At 41.9% G+C, this 17,634-nt stretch overlaps 1 protein-coding gene across 11 annotated transcripts; it reads right to left on the bottom strand.

The window, feature by feature from the left end:
- Positions 1-514: 514 nt before the first annotated feature.
- Positions 515-15,585, bottom strand: LOC146503830 (sushi domain-containing protein 6). 11 transcript variants are annotated; one of them, XM_085184356.1, is made up of 6 exons: positions 15,031-15,585; positions 10,345-10,451; positions 7,212-7,406; positions 2,726-2,858; positions 1,342-2,135; positions 515-1,228 (listed from the first exon to the last, which is right to left on the bottom strand). In XM_085184356.1, the coding sequence occupies exons 2-5, from the start codon at positions 10,436-10,438 to the stop codon at positions 1,796-1,798; spliced, it is 762 nt and encodes a 253-aa protein (XP_085040482.1). In that variant the 5' UTR covers positions 10,439-10,451; positions 15,031-15,585; the 3' UTR covers positions 515-1,228; positions 1,342-1,795. The 11 variants fall into 11 exon arrangements, with proteins under 11 accessions (XP_085040482.1, XP_085040477.1, XP_085040484.1 ...); XM_085184351.1 differs by having other exon boundaries at positions 10,345-10,469; positions 15,049-15,581; XM_085184358.1 differs by having other exon boundaries at positions 515-1,215; positions 1,303-2,135; positions 10,345-15,582.
- Between the last annotated feature and the right edge of the window lie 2,049 nt (positions 15,586-17,634).

The following is a 17,634-nucleotide window of genomic DNA, read 5'->3' as shown; positions in this document are numbered from 1 at the left end:
ACAAATTGACCTGATTTGACTCTGCGACGTGACATCAGATGTCTGATTGTTGTGTTGCATCATGGGAAAAGTTCTCATGCCAGCTAACCTGCAGTCTCCTAAAAGGGAAAGACCAGATTGTGTCATTTTTGTTTTCACAACTTCAAACAGTACAACTCGCTGTGCTGTTTCTTCACCGTGCTTGAGTTACCCTGTTTCTCAGTCACTTTCTGGGAACACAATCATTAACTTTACTGCTGACAGCTGTTGTTGTGGACTAACCTGCAGCATGTTGGGGTAAAAGGTTCATCCAGCCAAGAAAAACTGTTCAGCAAGAAGAAAAAAAGTTCACCACCAGGAATTTAAAACCCTGCAACCCCTTAAAGAGTTCCTGCTGTTTTTAGCAGAGCATCTCAAACAGTTGGGTGAAAACTTTCAGATTCATGTAAAAACTAGCAGCTAAAGAAATGCTGCACAAAATATCAGCTGTGTTTACAACAACAACAACAACAACAACGAGACGGAGACGTCCAAATAAAGAAACACCTCAACATTTATTAATCATATAATTCTGTGCAATAACACAATATAGAAATAATCATTTTGTAAATATTACAATTTATATACACATATTTATATATATTAGTTGAGATCTGTCTGCACAAAACAAAAACATTAAATACATTCAAGGTCTGAAGGCGTCAGTCACTCGAGGAACCCAGTAAGGACATGAAGATGATCCTCAAAGGCATTCGGGTCATCTCGGAGATTTGCACCTAAAATCTTCTTTTTATTTTTTTTAATTGATTTTTTTTTTTTAAAAAGTGCCTACATAAATCTCCAATGGTTTACTAAATATATTGATTTCATTTAGTAAATCAATCGACTCATAACTGTAGATTGAAAGCGATTAAATATTAAATAGTTTTTCCTCCATCAGCATTGAATGAACACAGCAGAAACACTTTAAGAGAACATTTGGTTTCCAAGCACTTTGCTGTACATGAAATTAACATTTTATTTAAAAAAACAAACAAAACAAAATCACCATCCACAACCCGAGTGTGTGTGCTTTTAAATCAGCAGTCCGTGCGCCTCGGCCCATTTGGACTTTAATAGAAACACTGTGCAAAAGTCTCAGACACAAATGCAGAAGTGAAAAGAAACAACACGCCACTGACTTCACAAACGAAGCCTTAATGAGCCCCGTCACTGAGGGGAAAAGGTAGACGACGTCTCCAGAAACACACTGAAAACACACACACACACACACACACACACACACACACGCAAAACACACACACACACACACACTGAAAACACACACACACACACTGAAAACACACACACACACACACACACACACACACACACACACACACACACACACACACACACACACAGACCTTCATGTCACCGCCGTCTGGTAAAAGCCTTCCTGTTTTCACACTCTCAGGATTTCACAAGACAGCGATGATACCGCACAACACACCCCCTCCCTGTGTCACATACATTTGCTATACAATCAACGTTTATACAAACACACTATACAATCAACGTTTCAGCTATAAATGCACTTCAGTCCTCTTCATTCGGGTCTTTTTTGACCCAACAACTGGCCAATCAGAGCTTATCGTCTAAAATACCATGTTATAGGTCCTGATGCTGGTGAGCCAACCAGGAAAAGTGCGGGCAGTACAGGAGTCTGCCGTGAGCCCCTGTTTTTATGTTTTTTGAGCCGTTATCTGCAGAGTGAACACTGCACCTGTCAAAATCATAAACTACTTCAGTCACACGTGAGTCTCTCCGTCCGTCATCATGTGTCCTTATCGTCTGAAAGTGCAACGCGGAGCTGCAGGACGTCCCCGTCATTCATCCTGTCTCTGGCATGTGGCGACTGGACCTCTTCGTAAGGCGGTGGAGGGTTGTCAGGGCTTTGGCCCGATAGGAGCGGGCAGTGGCTGCCGTCTGATTGGCTGCTCGGGGAAGACTGCTGACAGCCCGGAGCCTCCTGAGCCAGGAGGAGCTGCGTGGGCCCGGGGGCTGAGCAGGCAGGGATGCGCTGCCCCCAGCTGCCGTACACCGCCTCCTCATAGGAGGGAAGGGAAACTGGAAGCCCGTCCACCATCAGGTCCAGCTGGTCTGAGGAGCGACGGCTGCAGGGAGGAAGGAAAAGTAAGAGGTTAATGCTCAGATGACAAATGAAGTGCTCCTGACCTCTGACCTGAAACTACAGCACTGAATATAAAGTAACTAAAGTTCAGCCTGTGTTTCCAGCTCCCCACACTCAGACAAGGCAGCACATGATGCTAACACGCATTTCAGTATCAGTATTTATCAGTAACCAGAATGGATACTACGAACCCTCTGGCCTTACTACGAGGTGGAGTTGACCTAATTAAGAAGTTATTTATTATAATAATAAGACCATGTGGCAACAGCTTTGATAGCCTGATAACACTCAGAGTGTTTGAAGTGGTGTCTGTCCTGTACAGCTATTAGTTTATTTATTATTGTATTTTTATTATTTTATTAGTCCTTTATTTATCCAGGAAAAAAAAATCTAATTGAGATTAAAAATCTAATTTCCAAGAGAGACCTGGTATCATGGCAACAAAAGTCAAAAAAAGGTAAAGGTATAATAAGATATCATGTGCATATAAATACACATAAGATGTCACACCTGTAAAAATAGGTGCTCAGAAACAAATACATGGATAAACAGTCAATAGACGTTTCTCCTTACCTTTGTGATTGACAAGGGTAGAGCCGGGACTTGAGGACCAGGCAGGCGGTGGTGGTGAGCAGGAAGATGGACACACCCACTGCAGTCGTGGCCATGCTGGGCATTGAGTCGTCGGGTTTTGGGATAGGATTGCCTGAGGAAGAAAAAGACAGACATTACAGATGCTGAAAATACCAAAACCTTCACATTTTGTTGCCTTTTCCTGACTTTGTGTGTGTGCACACTGAACATTTTGGGCCATTTTGGGCGTGGTTTCATTTATGCATGAGACGATGCATATGCAGCAGAGCCACCAGAACATTCTGCAGCAGGTTTGAACTTAACAGGATTGTTTTCAGCAGAACAAGCTTCCAAAACTAAAATCCAGGTTCTTTGAGGAGATCTGATTATTTCCAAAATTGTGCCTGAATGCCAGATGTGCATTTGGTGTTTTTATCACCACAATAAGACAGGTAAACTGAACCTAAATGCATAACCCTGGGAAAGGTTGTGTGTTCTGAGTAGAAGCTCTGAGCAGAAATTAATTATCTATCTCAAGATCTTTGCGAGAGGAGAGATTTTCAAGCTGTGTGGTTTGTTTGTGCCCGTGACAACACGGCAGCAGCTTTCCATGAGACTGACAGCGTCAGAGAGGAAATGTTTAATGGTTATTATGGTGGCTTTGCCCGCTTCCTCTTTCTGCACTTTGACTTCCTGTTGCAGCACATTCAACTGAATGGCGACAGAGGAAGTTGGAACTGGTCTGAGGAAAGTAAAGCTGCTACTTCCTCTGTAGAGTGTGTCTGTGTTCACCTGTTAAGTAGGTCATAAGATAAAGACGATAAAGCTGCTGCGTCTGCTGTTTCTGCATAATTGATGCATTTAACTTACATCAGTACTGAATTATCTACATTTTGTGTCAGTGTAGAAAACACTGGGGATGATTTTCAGGTTCATGCGCAGCCCTGTGCACAAAAACAAAACTAAAAGTCCTTTTGTTTTGCATAGCTATTCAGCAAAGCAGTGAAATGTGTATTCAGACTCTTTACTGAGGTAAAGTTAAGATTCTGAGCATCAAAATATAGTTAAAAGTACTTAAAATGAAACAGTCATTGCGCAGAATCACACATCGTTGAAATGCTACAGCTGAAGAGGGTTTTTCATTACTTGTACACTGCTGGATAGTTTTATATTTATTAGTGATGGGTCGTTCGCGAACGAAATGGCTCTCAGAGCCGGCTCTTTGACGTGAACGACGCGAGCCGGCTCCTTATCGCAAGCCGTCACGTGGGTTTTTTTTCTTTTCTTTCTCTCAGCCTCTCTCTTGCACTTTTTTTCTGCTTCACTCTGCACTCGAGCCTTGTTCTTTACGCTGGGCAGAGGGGGGAGGGGCGGTAGTTACACTCAGTAGCACAGGAACAGAGCCAGAGGGAGAGAAAGAGAGCGAGGGACAACAACGTCACATTAGAAAGGTATAGTAATCATCCACAACTATTTTCAGTTGCAGATGATAAAGAATTCAGAAAGTTTATTCATGCGGGCCCATATGACAGAGAATATGCATGTTATTTTTGTTTTCATATTTTAATTTATATTTAATTGTGTTGTGGTTTGCAGTGGTTTTGTGTTGTTTCACTTTAAAATTTGTTAAAGGACAAAAGCTGAAAATTTAAATAGTTAAAAGTTGAAATGTGAATAGTTGATTTTTGTATTATATGATTTATTTAATTACTTTATGTGGAGTGAATAAATAAAAGTATATTTACGGTGGCCCCTATAGACAAAGCACATACAAACTTCAAATCACGTACGAACTCTGAAGCACGTACAAACCCTGAAGCACGTACAAACTCCAAAACACGTAAAAACACGTACAAACTCCGAAGCGCGTAAAAACTCCGAAACATGTAAAAACACGTACAAACTCCGAAGCACGTAAAAACTCCAAAACACGTACAAAAGACAACAGAAGTGCTCCAGAATGCAGGCGCAGTGTTGAGCTTTTGTTACCTAGTGGCTACACAAGCCAGCAAGTACCAACGACCGGATTTGGTGTGTGGTAGTAACAGGTAAATGAACATTGTTTTTAAATTATTTGAATATATATGAGTGCCTGTGTATAAATACACAAACATGCTTTCAATTGTGTAATTTAAGTGATCTAGTAGCTCTGCTTTGGAAGTTCAGTTCATGCTAGAAATGTGTTTTGGAGTTTGTAGGTGTTTTGTCTCTAGGGGCCACCGCATATATTTATATATAAACATATATAAATAAAACCACTTTTTTTACGTTAGTAATTCCTTTTGTGCATAGTTTAATATTATTGTTAATAATAAATTAATTAAAGCAACAAAACAACCTGAAGAGCTGGTTCGGAGCCGAAAGAGCCGGCTCTTTTTAGTGAGCCGAACCGAAAGAGCCGGATCTCTAAAAAGAGCCGGAAATCCCATCACTAATATTTATATAGCACTGATAAATCTGTGAAAAATAATATTTAAAAAAAAGGAAAAGGAAGTAGAGCTTTGAAGTTTCAATACAAGCCCAATAAAAGTGTACTTCAGCAGAATCTAAGAGTAAATATATCGGGTCACACTGCAGCACTGGTGGCATTGTGAGTCTAAGAGTACAACAGTTCAGTGGCACTGCTGGTGGGTGTTGATTCTTGTGAATGAATAATGTGGTTTCCAGCAATAATGTAGCCACAAACATTATGAAAGTTTACACATTAACAGAAAACTACGACAGAGAGTCATTTCCCTCCCCCTTGTTGTTGTTTCAAAAGTTAATGAAATGGGTGTTTTGGTAAGTGTGTGGTGTATGGGGCACCAACATGTGGCCAAAACTGAGATCTGTCTCTTAACACATAATGTAAATACTGTACATTTTCTAAAAGAAATCTATGCTCGCTGGTTCCATTTTATAAGCTTTCCATTATAATATTAGTTTAAAAAAGATGTTGAATTTAATACATTTATATTAGTCTAGTTATAACTACCTATTCGTGAATACCGAGAAGCACAGTCATCCACAAGTGTGTCATTTAATTATTTTTAACCTCCTAGGACCTGGTGTCCACATATGTGAACATCACATTTAGGGTTATTTAGACCAAAATACTCAATTTGGCTCTACAAGGGCCTGATATCCACTTACGAGGACATTATACTGCTACTGTTCTATCAAAATTTTAAGCGAATATCCTCATATGCGGCTCTCATTTGTCTTAGAAACAAAGATTAGGTTTAAAAAAAAAAATAAAAAAATCTGGTAATTCTTTGTTTTTCACATTCATCGGGTCCTAATCAGCCCAAATGTCAAAGAGAAATTAAAAATGCATGCCGTGGAAGAGTTTGGGTCTTAGGAGGTTAAGGGATACATCTGCAGTGGCACATGCACAGTCTCACTAGATTGTTAATGCTTAACTTCAAAAGCTTAATTTAGTGTGTTATGATCATAGTTTTCTTTTATTCTGCTGAGACTTTGAGTCTTGCGGACGTGTGATGCTGCTGTCAGTGTTTCATTGACCAAGAGTGCTGGTTTAGCTATAACTCCTGGAGTGGTTACCGAGTCCTAGTCAGTGCTTGTGTCCAGGGTTGTTATCCAGTTCCTCATGAAACCAGTGTTTCTGAAACTGTGCGGTGTATGGGGCACGTGATCTCGGATATCTGTTTTAAATATTGTAACATCTGGGAAATTTGAGTTCATAATTTGCTGAACGCGTGGTATGCTGTATTGATTTCATGTGACTCAAGCTCTTTGAGTACTGCACACTTTAAAAAGCCACGCAAGTACAATTTGTTTCCTTAATTATTTTCAATAGTGCCATAAAGTCACTGGCTGTAAATTAAAAGAAAAAAATGTAACAGTGGCTGATACTCATTGGTATTAATGATGAGATGGAAATTAGATGACGATGATGAGATGAAGCTTGATATTACTTTCTTCATATCGGAAATTAGCATTAACACATATTTGTATGCTGTCGACAAGTATTTGGTACACACGCTATCTACTTCCTGAATGCTTAAAACAAGAAATGAGCGGTGACTAAAATGACTAACCAGCCTTTAGACCGGCTGGGCTGACGGGGAGATGAGTCACAGGTAGATTATAAACTTAAGTAATAATCTCTGAGCAACGCTGTGATGCTCGCTACTGCTGGGAAATGTTAAGAGTTGTCTAAGAAACTCTTATTATTAAAGAAGGAAAGTTTCATATCATATGACTTCTAAACTGAGTAACTCCAGAAGCCTCAGAGGCGATTGGATGGCTCGAATCAAAACTAACAACCTGCTAACAATATGCATGAGCAAAACTTGTAAGCATGGAAACTGAAACTGGCTTATCAGCTCCATTAAACACATCTAAGAGTGTGAGTTTAATGTACCACTGCTCTTTGCACTTAACAAAACACACAAACCTCAACACCACACCCTGATCACTTTGCTGGAGCGCAAACAAAAACACAACACACTATAACTCCGACTGGAGGCCTTCAGACTCTCACCTTTCATGGGGATGCAGGCAGATATGGGAGGGTGCCACTTCCCGTTGCGGCACCTGGACAGTGAGGTCCTCATCTGATATCCTGATTCACAGAAGAGGCGGATGGTGGTCTTGTGAGGGAAGCCTTGGCACGGGGAGGGATCGCAGCGAAAACCTCCATATTCTGGCAACAGGGGGTGAGTGCAGTTCATTTTGCCTGCAGAAAAACAAAACACAGTGATGACCAGGGGCCATGTTTCTCTAAGCACCAGCTGAGAGTAGATGGCCAGTTGGGAGCATCTCAGTGCAGCTCCAGAAGAGCTGAAGGAGGTGGGTCCTGAGGGGAAGCTCTGGACATCCATTGTTAGACTACGGTCCTGTGGCCCTAGACCTGGACAAGTGGATGGATGGACATTTGTTAAGGATCCATCACTGTTGCTGGATATTGTTTATGTTCGCCCTCCTTCATTTTTGCAGCACTGCTCCATGTGTGTTTGTTTGCTTTTGGCTTTAAAGAACAGGATAAACATTGTGGAGGTGTTTTTCCTCACTCCTTCCTTCCACCAGCTGCCACCTGCTGAAACTAAGAGAGATTTATCTCTGTTTGGATTGAGGAGGGTTTTTTTTTTCCTTTTCCCATTACATAAATATTCAGGGTTTTTTTTTTTTTTTTAAATATATCTCCTGTAGGCTTGCATTGCTTTAGAGTTATGTCCACAGTGTCCTTTGGTTTCACAGTGCTAGCCAGTGATTTTGCAGGTTTATCTGCCCCCTTTGTGTTTGCACTGTTCTTAAATGTGTCATTGTGCAAACACTTGTGTGGTTCACTGAATTTATGGATAATGAAAGAGGACCTGCATGCATCCTTTGTCTGGATTTTAAATAACTAAACAAAAAAGAAACCAAAGGGCAATAAGTCGGCCTGGAGTGCAAGTTGCTATTCCAACACACTCGAAGAAGATAAGCATGCAGGCGAGGTTTCATGGTGAGGGGTGATGGATGAAGAGTGCAACACAAGCTGTGTCCACATGAAAGCACAGCGAGGGGATATTATTACAGCAAACAAGAGCTGATATGTGGCTAAAAGGTTCCACAGAGATTTGGTTCAATTTTTTTTTATGATCTTTATTTACTCGCCCACAGCAGGCAGCTTTACCAGAAACCCAGCTGTGTTCCTAACTTCCTCTATTTCTTCATCTTTCACCTTAAAAACGTATGTGTCTGCAGAATTATGGTTTCCTCCACCTCTTCAGCGTTAACATGCTAAGAGTAGGGCAAATGTGAAGCTGAGAGTGCAAAATGACACTTGAATGAATAAAGTAAGGCACTTTCAAGGGATTTCACTCGCCTTCTAAAATCAGAGAAACAGATATTTAGACGCATCTGAGCCACAAAGTTGCACTGCAGCGTTACGAAACACAGCTGGTTCCTATACGAGCGTGACAAGACGGTTCTTATTAGGACAGGAGGAGCCAGACAGCTAGTTTCAAACCTCCAAAACAGACTGAACACAGTGACCTGAAGAGAAACTGCAGACATCCTGCCTAAAGTTCATGTAGTGTTTCAAAATCAGTCATGGTAAAGGTGTCATAAGTGTGTTTCAGTCCAAACTGCTGCAGATGCTTTATGTGGCTTATGTGGCCTTTTCAGTGAATTTTCTTTTTTAAATAAGGGTGGCTTTTTGATCTTTTAGTGTTTGTGTGGCTTTAATAAATCTCATGTTAAATTTCTCTTCAGGTAAGATCAGGTGGAAATCTGAATTTCCAAATGAAGTTATCTTTTCAAAACTTTCACTAAAAAGTGGTTTTCAGTTTCACTCCTGCTGGTACACATAAGGTGAAGTGAATAAAATAAGATTATATCAGTTTATTTAACCGCTTATGCAACTCAAGTCGGGGTCACCATGCGTCTGTGTTTGGAGCTCTTTGGTTGCAGAAGGATTGTGGGAATTGAAGCAATACAAAGACAATACAAAAAACAATACAAAATTTTACGACATTCGTGAGAATAATCGGCAACTCCCAACTCGTCATTTCTCAAATACCATGGTTCCTGTTGTGAAGAGAGAAGCTTTAAACCAAGCCCAGTCTTTGGGCAAAACAAAAAAAAGTCCTGCAAAAACAGGACTGTGACCTGTCAGGTACCGATAGAGCTGCGGCTGGAACAACTGACGCTCAATGATGCTTTTTGCATGAAGGGGAAACACAGGAGGCGCCCGACAAAGCTGCATTATGACGTGTCAGGGTGAGGGCTCCCTGGTTCATAGAGTGCTTTGAAACAGTCCAGAATAAATGGGGCTCGGTAGAGCTCTGGCCCATCTTCTTCCATATTTTTAATCAAATTTATTGAGGCAACAGATTTACATGTCTGTGAATTTCAAAGGCCACACACATACCCACTTTGATCTTAAGTGGGCAGTAAAAATTCCCTTTCAGTCACGGTAAAGTGGTTTAACTGCACATTTATCTCAGCATAAGAAATGTGCAAAAGTTTTGGTTTCTCATTGCTTTTAATTATTAAGTGGAAAGTTTTGTTAATTCAAATAAAAATAATGGGAATTTTCTGTCATTTAAATGTTGATCTATCACTTCATTACTTTGGTGTAGTATGAATGTTGGGGGGAGGTGTTTATCAGTAGGACAAGCCAAAAAAAAAAAATCTGAAGAAAAAAAAGTTAAGTCATTACATGTTTCAATGTCCAATTCTGGTCCCTGGGCCTTATGTTTGACACCACTGCTTTAGATGAACATTTATGGGCAAAGTGAACTGGCCTGCATGCACACTTTGCCCACACTTTATAATGGTTGTGAAAACTAAACTGTGATGTGTGAAGCAGGCAGAAATAATCACTTTCTGTTTAGGTTCTTCACCCCTTGTATCTTTTGGACCATCTGAGAGCAGTTTCTGTCATAAAGGGGTTAAGAGGAAGTGGCAGAGCTGACACTGGCAATCTTTTTCCCTACTTCTTCTTTCAGTCCAAAATGTAAAACCACCACGATGAGATGAATGTTAGTTCTCTAATATTCAACACTGAATCAAAGTGTGCGTCATTTCTCTGTCATCAGCTCAGAGTTTTTGCTTGAGTTCTTTCAAAAAGGTTAAGTGGAGTTTGCTGCATGTTTTAAAAGCGACCCTGTTGGGGTCAGAGGTCGTACCTGCAATGAGGAGTGGTGAGGAGGCCAGCAGGAAGAGTCCACAGACCAGACTGAAGGGTCCACACGGCCATGGAGAGAGGACTGAGGCCGACATCAAACCGGACTTCCTGGTGACACAACGGAGAGTCAGAGGAGGAGAAAGCACACGCAAACATGCCAGCGGCCATCTTCACACTCACACACACACGCGGGGTAACGGATGGTCACCAGGAAGAAGTGCCCCCACCTGCCAAAACCTTTCTGATTAAAACGACACCCCAGCTGTGAAGGCAAACACCTTCACCCTGCTTTTGTCAGCTGTGAACCAGCCTGTCCGCTTTATTTTTCAGAGAACACCTACAGAGCGAGCCAGCTGTTGTCTTCATCCACACCTGTCAGCTGCTGAGCACCACCGCACCCTCTGCTCACCAAGTAGCTGCAGCTGCAGCGACAAAGAACCTCGCTCTGATTTTTAAACACAAAACATCAGATTTAAGGCCCCACGTCCTCCCCTCTGTCTGCAGCATAAAACCTGCCATTTTCAGCAATATTTAACTCAGAAAGCTGCTTTTAAAATGCAGAGAAGCAACAATGATGAAGATGTTTAAGATTATTATCCAGATTATAACCCACCAGGATCTTTGTCTAATGTTTGGAATTACTGGGGAGTTTCTCCAGCCTCTGAAGGAGGTTTGAGAGCCAACGGAGTAACTGAATAATCGTGTAGCATCTGTTTGTCACAAAGCAGCGTCAGCCACACGTTATATCACAGCTCTGTGTTAAAATGCCAAACAGTCACACACTTTTATTTGCTTCTACTGGAAATGCAGCAAAGTAACAGTAAAACGTGGATTTTGCTGATGATGGCTGAGCAGAAGTTTTCTGCAAAAATAGTCAGATAAAAATAAGATTCGCCCACCAGCTTTTCAGACCTTCTGTTTGTGAGGTACAGCCAATCAGAAGAAAGTTTGACTGCTTGTTTCAGTCAGAGGAGGAACTGAGGATCTGCACTGATGCTCAGTACAGTTCAAATAAAGATTATTTTGGACTCAGAAATCATGCAGAGCTACTCTAAAAGAGACACACACCCTACTTTATTTCACCATCCTCCCATCGAACCTTTAGCCGAGACAGCACGGCCTGACTTCAACCTTTCAGGTGATCCATTCTGAAACTACCACCTCCCACTGTTTACGGTTTCAACAGTGGCCATATCGACCACCACCGCCGTCTGACGGCGCCAATACAAAACTTTCTTCACGCCGAAACCGAAAGCAATCGCCACAGCAACCAAACCTTTATCTCCAAATCACTAACATTGCACGCACACACTTCCTGAGATAAACTGGTTCCAGACCTCTGCCGGAGCCCAAATGCCAGCATGTGTGAAAAGGTGCGTGTAGGTGTACTTTGCCCTCTTTCATTTGTGTTCAGTGCTTTCATGTCGACAGAGATGCCAGTCATCTCTGGAGCAGCCGGGGGAGGACCCACTGCCTCAGCATGCCAGCCAGGCTTAGATGCACACACACACACTACAGACTAACACACTGAAATACACACACACACACACACACACACACACATTCACACCATCTCCATCTTCTGTGACCACAACCTGCGTGGGAGGTCTGCATCTTAGTCATCATGGATCTGTGTGATATTAGAACTTGTGCTGTAATGTTTGTGAAGTTAGAAAAAGCCTGGAGGCAACAAGGCTGCCGTGACAACAGAGTGATAAAATAAAACCAGCCTCATCAGGCCTTCCTGTCTCGCTATAAAGCCCTGAAACAACAGCCAGGCTTCGCTCGGTTTGGCAAACTTTGCATTTGAAGATGTGAAGCACCAACGCAGACTCGATCAGAATCGTTCTGAAGAGGCTTAAATGTCAGATTTCCTGCCGACTTCAGGCTGCGCCGGTGCAGTCTGGGTGCTGAGGACTGGTGATATGACTGGTAGATGCTACAGGTGACTCCACACTGCAGGTGCACCAAAAATGCAGCTGCACAGTGAGAATAAGACAAAAGCAGAACAATTTCACAGAGAAAATAGTTCCTGGAGCATGTTTTTGACTGTCCTCCCCCATTACCTACACCTCCCCTTCATGACTGAGGTGAAATGATTTAACTCAGGGTGGCCACGCCTGTGTGTACACATTACACCTTCTTTATCTCATATTAGAGTAGCATTTGCTCTTGTTTAGCTCGCTCTTTCTTGGAAATATTTTCTGGCGCACAGGACCTGATTTTTTTTTTTTTCCATGTTTGCAGCCACAACATCGAGCTGTTTGGCACAAACAGAGGAAGCAGCTGGCGGAGCACAGGTGAGAAGGGGACTGCAACCTTGAGGGAGCCTCGCGGTCTCGTACAACATGACACAGACAGTAAAGATAAGGGGAAAACAAAAGCGTGAGTTATGGAAGTTATCAACAGTAGTTTGTAGAAGGTGGTGTTAAGCCACATCTGAGAGCCTGGTGGATGAGTAGCTGTGAAGAAGAGTCCTCCTGTGAAAGCCTGAACTTTGCTCTTTTTGCTCCAGTGTGAACGTGAGAAACGAGCAGGCAGATGGAGGAAATAACACTTAATGTCAGGGTATGATTATTACCGCTTTTAATTAAGAACTGACTCCAGTTTTTAACCACAAGTTAGAGTAAACATGTGAGCTTAAACCTGTGTTTGGGGTCAGGCTCCAAAATCTGTCTTTTCAGCTGACGATGCGGTAGAAAATTATTCCTCACTTATGTTTTGAGACAACAACAAAAAAATAAATAAATAAAACATCAGTGATGAAACAACAAACAAAGAAACAGAAACATGGCCTCTGTGTACACAATGCACAGCAGCACTCTGTGGAAGTGCTGATGCTGCATTACTGAGCCGATGGCAGGGATGCAGCAAGCGTGCCACCCTGCAGCTGCTGCTCCCGTGTGCACCAATATTTATTTGAGACACACAAACACATCTCAGTGCAAGAGGGAAACAGGAATATCATGTGTGCTTCACTTAACTGAGACATAAATTAATAGAGAAAAACATGGAAAGCAGGATCATTTCGGAAGATGGATCCTTGGATGCGTCCTCGCGCTTAAAAGCACCATCAGAATTGCTGCCTGGTTTCTATATTATGTTTATAAATAGATGTATGCATATGCAGGTTTTACAGTGTGTCGTGTTTTGCATGTGTGTTGCATCGCTCTATATTTTATTACTCGTCTAATCGTGTGTGCCGCGGCTAAGGGAGCTGCAGATCGAGACTAAAATGTGGTGAAAGTTCAAAGCTAAATTAGACGATCTGTATATGCACACACGCGGAACACTGGAGATCCTTCCTGATGATCTCACTTCACTAATCTCATCTCTTTGAAGAATGGCTCAGATCTCTTTGTGGAAATGATTTTATCCATAAAGTGTTTCCTGTTCAGTGAGTCAGATGTAAGATACTAAAGGTCTGCCAGAAATTAACCACGCACTAATATTATGGCAGTAAAACCGCTTTGGTCTGATATTACAGGTTCATTTAACCGCTCAATCAGCCAGATCTGACAGAAACTTTCATATTAGCTCATCCACCACAGTCCAGATCCTTCCTTCAGGTTTTTACAATTAACATGTTTTGACTCATAATTTCTCTCATTTTGCTATGATTTTTAGTTGATTAATGTTGAAGAATGTGGAAATCGGCCCAGCTACGCCTTCAGATTGCTTCTTTTATCATTCAACAAGCAGCATAAAAACAAAGGAAAGCAGAAAATAACTCAGAACAACTCATACACTGGTTTTCCTTCATCCTGCCTCCTCAGTCCCTCAAGAGTCAAGACTCCTCGTTCACGCAAGCGTAAAGAAATTAACGCATTACTGCCGGACATGGTGCAAAAAACCTTAGGATAAATACTCTCACATAAAAATAAATATGAAAGCAATCTATAAATAAAACTGACTGAAAAGTACGTCCCCCATCACAAGTCCACATCTGACGGTCTTGGTGTTAATGAACGTGACTCAAAGAGCACTTTTCTCACCTCACAACCAAACAATACATCAGTAACATCACAAGTGCGCTTGAGGGTGATAACCTCATTACTCAAAGCCTTTTTTTCCCCCTACATCTGAAGCTCGCATCATTTCCAATGTTCACGAAATGTGGCAAAGAAAAGCAGGAAAGTGCTTAAACTCATATTCCATCTGTAGACCTACACTCTTACAGTGCAGAGCCCTGACAGCTTAAACCCATTCAAATCAACCCTTGAAGAGGCTTCAAGGACTCCTGGAAAGCCTTGAAACTAAAAGCCTGTCCTTAAAAGCTGCACAACTGCTGTTGGATTACAGATTTCTGCGCACAAACACTGTTTGTTATGTAAAAATCTCCCCGTTCCACCGCATCATCATCAGCATGACGGACTTGTTATTTTTAGGCCCTTCAGCCGTTTGTGAAGGAGCTGCTCTTCTGTCACCGCAACAATAATTCAATTACAGAAACCGAGCGCCCCTGCGCGATCTGCTGTGACCGCCGATGTTTGCTGTGTGTGGATCCAGCGACATCAGAAAAACACCCACACACCAGATCACAGTGGGAAGTCCTCGCTGTTCGTCTTTACACCTGCGTTATCCCGCCGTCACCGGGCAGGTAAGCGCAAAGCCCGACACCTCCTCGGTGTGAATGGAGCAATGGAAGAGAGTGAAAATGTCAGAAATAATATGAAAAAAAGCTCACCTGAGGGCTGAGAGCGAGGCACGGCGGGTGATCGTGCACCGGAGCGGCTGCAGGGCTGTCGAGGACTCCTGGTGTGCTTCCTCACCGGTTTCAGGGCGCGAACCGAGGGTCGATCAGACCTCCGCGACCAGCTGACGATCGCTGCTCCTGCACAGCAACAAGTGAGACCTTTTGGGCTGTTCTCCCCTCACTCATCGATCAGCTGTGTTTGACAGCGACACATAGGCCTCCCATTGGCTGCTGCTGCCTCCAAACACCGCCCACCTGCGCGCCTGCAGTCATATTCTGGAAACGCTCTCTTTAAGCCACAAACACACACACACACACACACACACACCCTTTAACGCTTTAGTTCCTCTTAGCACAATTAGGAAAAGGAAACTGTGGTCGGTTCCAAAATAAAAATAAACATACAAAGAAACATTAAAATGAGCTGAAAAGCCGATGAAGTGACTTCCTGGAAGCACATTTAATTAAGCAGTGGGCTGAGCTGCTCGCAGTTATAATGAGCTGAGCCTGTTTAACATGTTTGTTAAACAAAAAGCAGACTACAGCTCATAGTCAGGTATGTCAACAGCCCTGTTACTACACCCTGGGAATCATGTCAGTGACGGCAACAGATTATGGGTGTTATGGTAGTGATGTTACACAAGATACCCATGAATTTACGCAAAAACTGTAAGTCATGCTGTGTTTCACAAGAATTGAATAATCTACATGTAACAAGCAGGAAAATTCCCACTATTCTTCTATAGATGTGTTTTTTTCTGTTAGCTACTGGAGGAGTCGCCCCCTGCTGGAGGCTAGAAAGCTGCATTCACAGACTGTATTTAAAAGATGGACGTAGCATTCGGGTTTTGTAAGTAAAGACTTAAACCTTTTTCTCTCAAATGTCCAGCAAAATTGACAACTCTACCTGTTCTTTGGTCTATGACTTTGGTGAGTACTTTCATGAATTTGGTGTCTTCTTCATTAGTTTCAGGTGTTATTTTATAAAACATGATATCCACATTTACAAATGTCCCTGTTTGTTTCAGCATGGAGGGATTCTTCAGGGCGGGTGATTCACGAGTGTCTGTCTCATGAACATGGACCTAGGTGTCGCAGTTAGATCGACCTTTTTTAAAACATCAAGATGGAAACGATGAAGACTTTCAAATTGAATCTTTATGACGGAGCTTCACTAACCACTATGTGACATCAACACTCATACAGTCATCTATTAGTGAAACTGTGAGTAACATTAGTAAGACAAGGGCGCAGGGTCAAAACAAGCAAACCACAGGTGAAGTGCTGGAACTTATTTGAAACCAGATGTTGTCATGATGATCAGAAACAGACAGTTTAGCCATGATTTCTCCTGCACGGGTAAAGCGGGGCTCTTTAATGACCAAATTAGACCACACTTTACAAATCCACCATCAGGTTGCTCTAAGGAGGGCTTCAAGCTAATGACTGAGGTTGTAAACCCACCAGGAAACTGTTTACTGGGGTCACAGATTACGAAAGCAGAAACTTGTCTCTAATCAGAGGAGTCGACCCCTGCAGGTTAAAGTAACTTCACTTTTCAGGCCTCATCTTTTATAAAATGGGCTTTGTTGCACACAAATGTGTGTATGTGAGCAACCACATTTCAACTGAAGAGAGGAGCAGAATGAATACAGGAAGAAAAACAAGTATAACAAGTATCCAAATTCAGTTTTTCTTTTTACATACTTCAAAAACAACCTGGTTCCAAGTTTTAGGTAACCCATCCCAACAGGTACAGATTAGTGATGGGTCGTTCGCGAACAAAATGGCTCTTAGAGCCGGCTCTTTGACGTGAACGACGCGAGCCGGCTCCTTATCGCGAGCTGTCACGTGGGTTTTTTTTTTCTTTCTCTCAGCCTCTCTCTCGCACTTTTTTTCTGCTTCACTCTGCACTCGAGCCTTGTTCTTTACGCTGGGCAGAGGGGGGAGGGGCGGTAGTTACACTCAGTAGCACAGGAACAGAGCCAGAGGGAGAGAAAGAGAGCCAGGGACAACAACGTCACATTAGAAAGGTATAGTAATCATCCACAACTATTTTCAGTTGCAGATGATAAAGAATTCAGAAAGTTTATTCATGCGGGCCCATATGACAGAGAATATGCATGTTATTTTTGTTTTCATATTTTAATTTATATTTAATTGTGTTGTGGTTTGCAGTGTTTTGTGTTGTTTCACTTTAAATTTGTAAAAGGAAAAAGCTGAAAATTTAAATAGTTAAAAGTTGAAATGTGAATAGTTGATTTTTGTATTATATGATTTATTTATTACATTTTATGTGGAGTGAATAAATAAAAGTATATTTACGGTGGCCCCTATAGACAAAGCACATACAAACTTCAAATCACGTACGAACTCTGAAGCACGTACAAACCCTGAAGCACGTACAAACTCCAAAACACGTAAAAACACGTACAAACTCCAAAACACGTAAAAACTCCAAAACATGTAAAAACACGTACAAACTCTGAAGCACGTAAAAACTCCAAAACATGTAAAAACACGTACAAACTCCGAAGCGCGTAAAAACTCCAAAACATGTAAAAACACGTACAAACTCGGAAGCACGTAAAAACT

This window comes from Neolamprologus multifasciatus, chromosome 14, assembly GCF_963576455.1.
Source record: "Neolamprologus multifasciatus chromosome 14, fNeoMul1.2, whole genome shotgun sequence".
In the NCBI taxonomy this organism is placed as follows: domain Eukaryota; kingdom Metazoa; phylum Chordata; class Actinopteri; order Cichliformes; family Cichlidae; genus Neolamprologus; species Neolamprologus multifasciatus.
The sequence above is the reverse complement of the archived record's forward strand: the minus strand, read 5'-3'. Positions and strand labels throughout refer to the sequence as shown.

Coding starts and splice junctions, on each gene's coding strand:
- LOC146503830 (XM_085184356.1), bottom strand. CDS start 10,438: ATGTCGGCCTCAGTCCTCTCTCCATGGCCGTGTGGACCCTTCAGTCTG. Junction 7,407..10,344: donor CTCACCACTCCTCATTGCAG/GTACGACCTCTG, acceptor GTTTTTCTGCAG/GCAAAATGAACTGCACTCAC. Junction 2,136..2,725: donor TACCCTTGTCAATCACAAAG/GTAAGGAGAAAC, acceptor TCCTCCCTGCAG/CCGTCGCTCCTCAGACCAGC.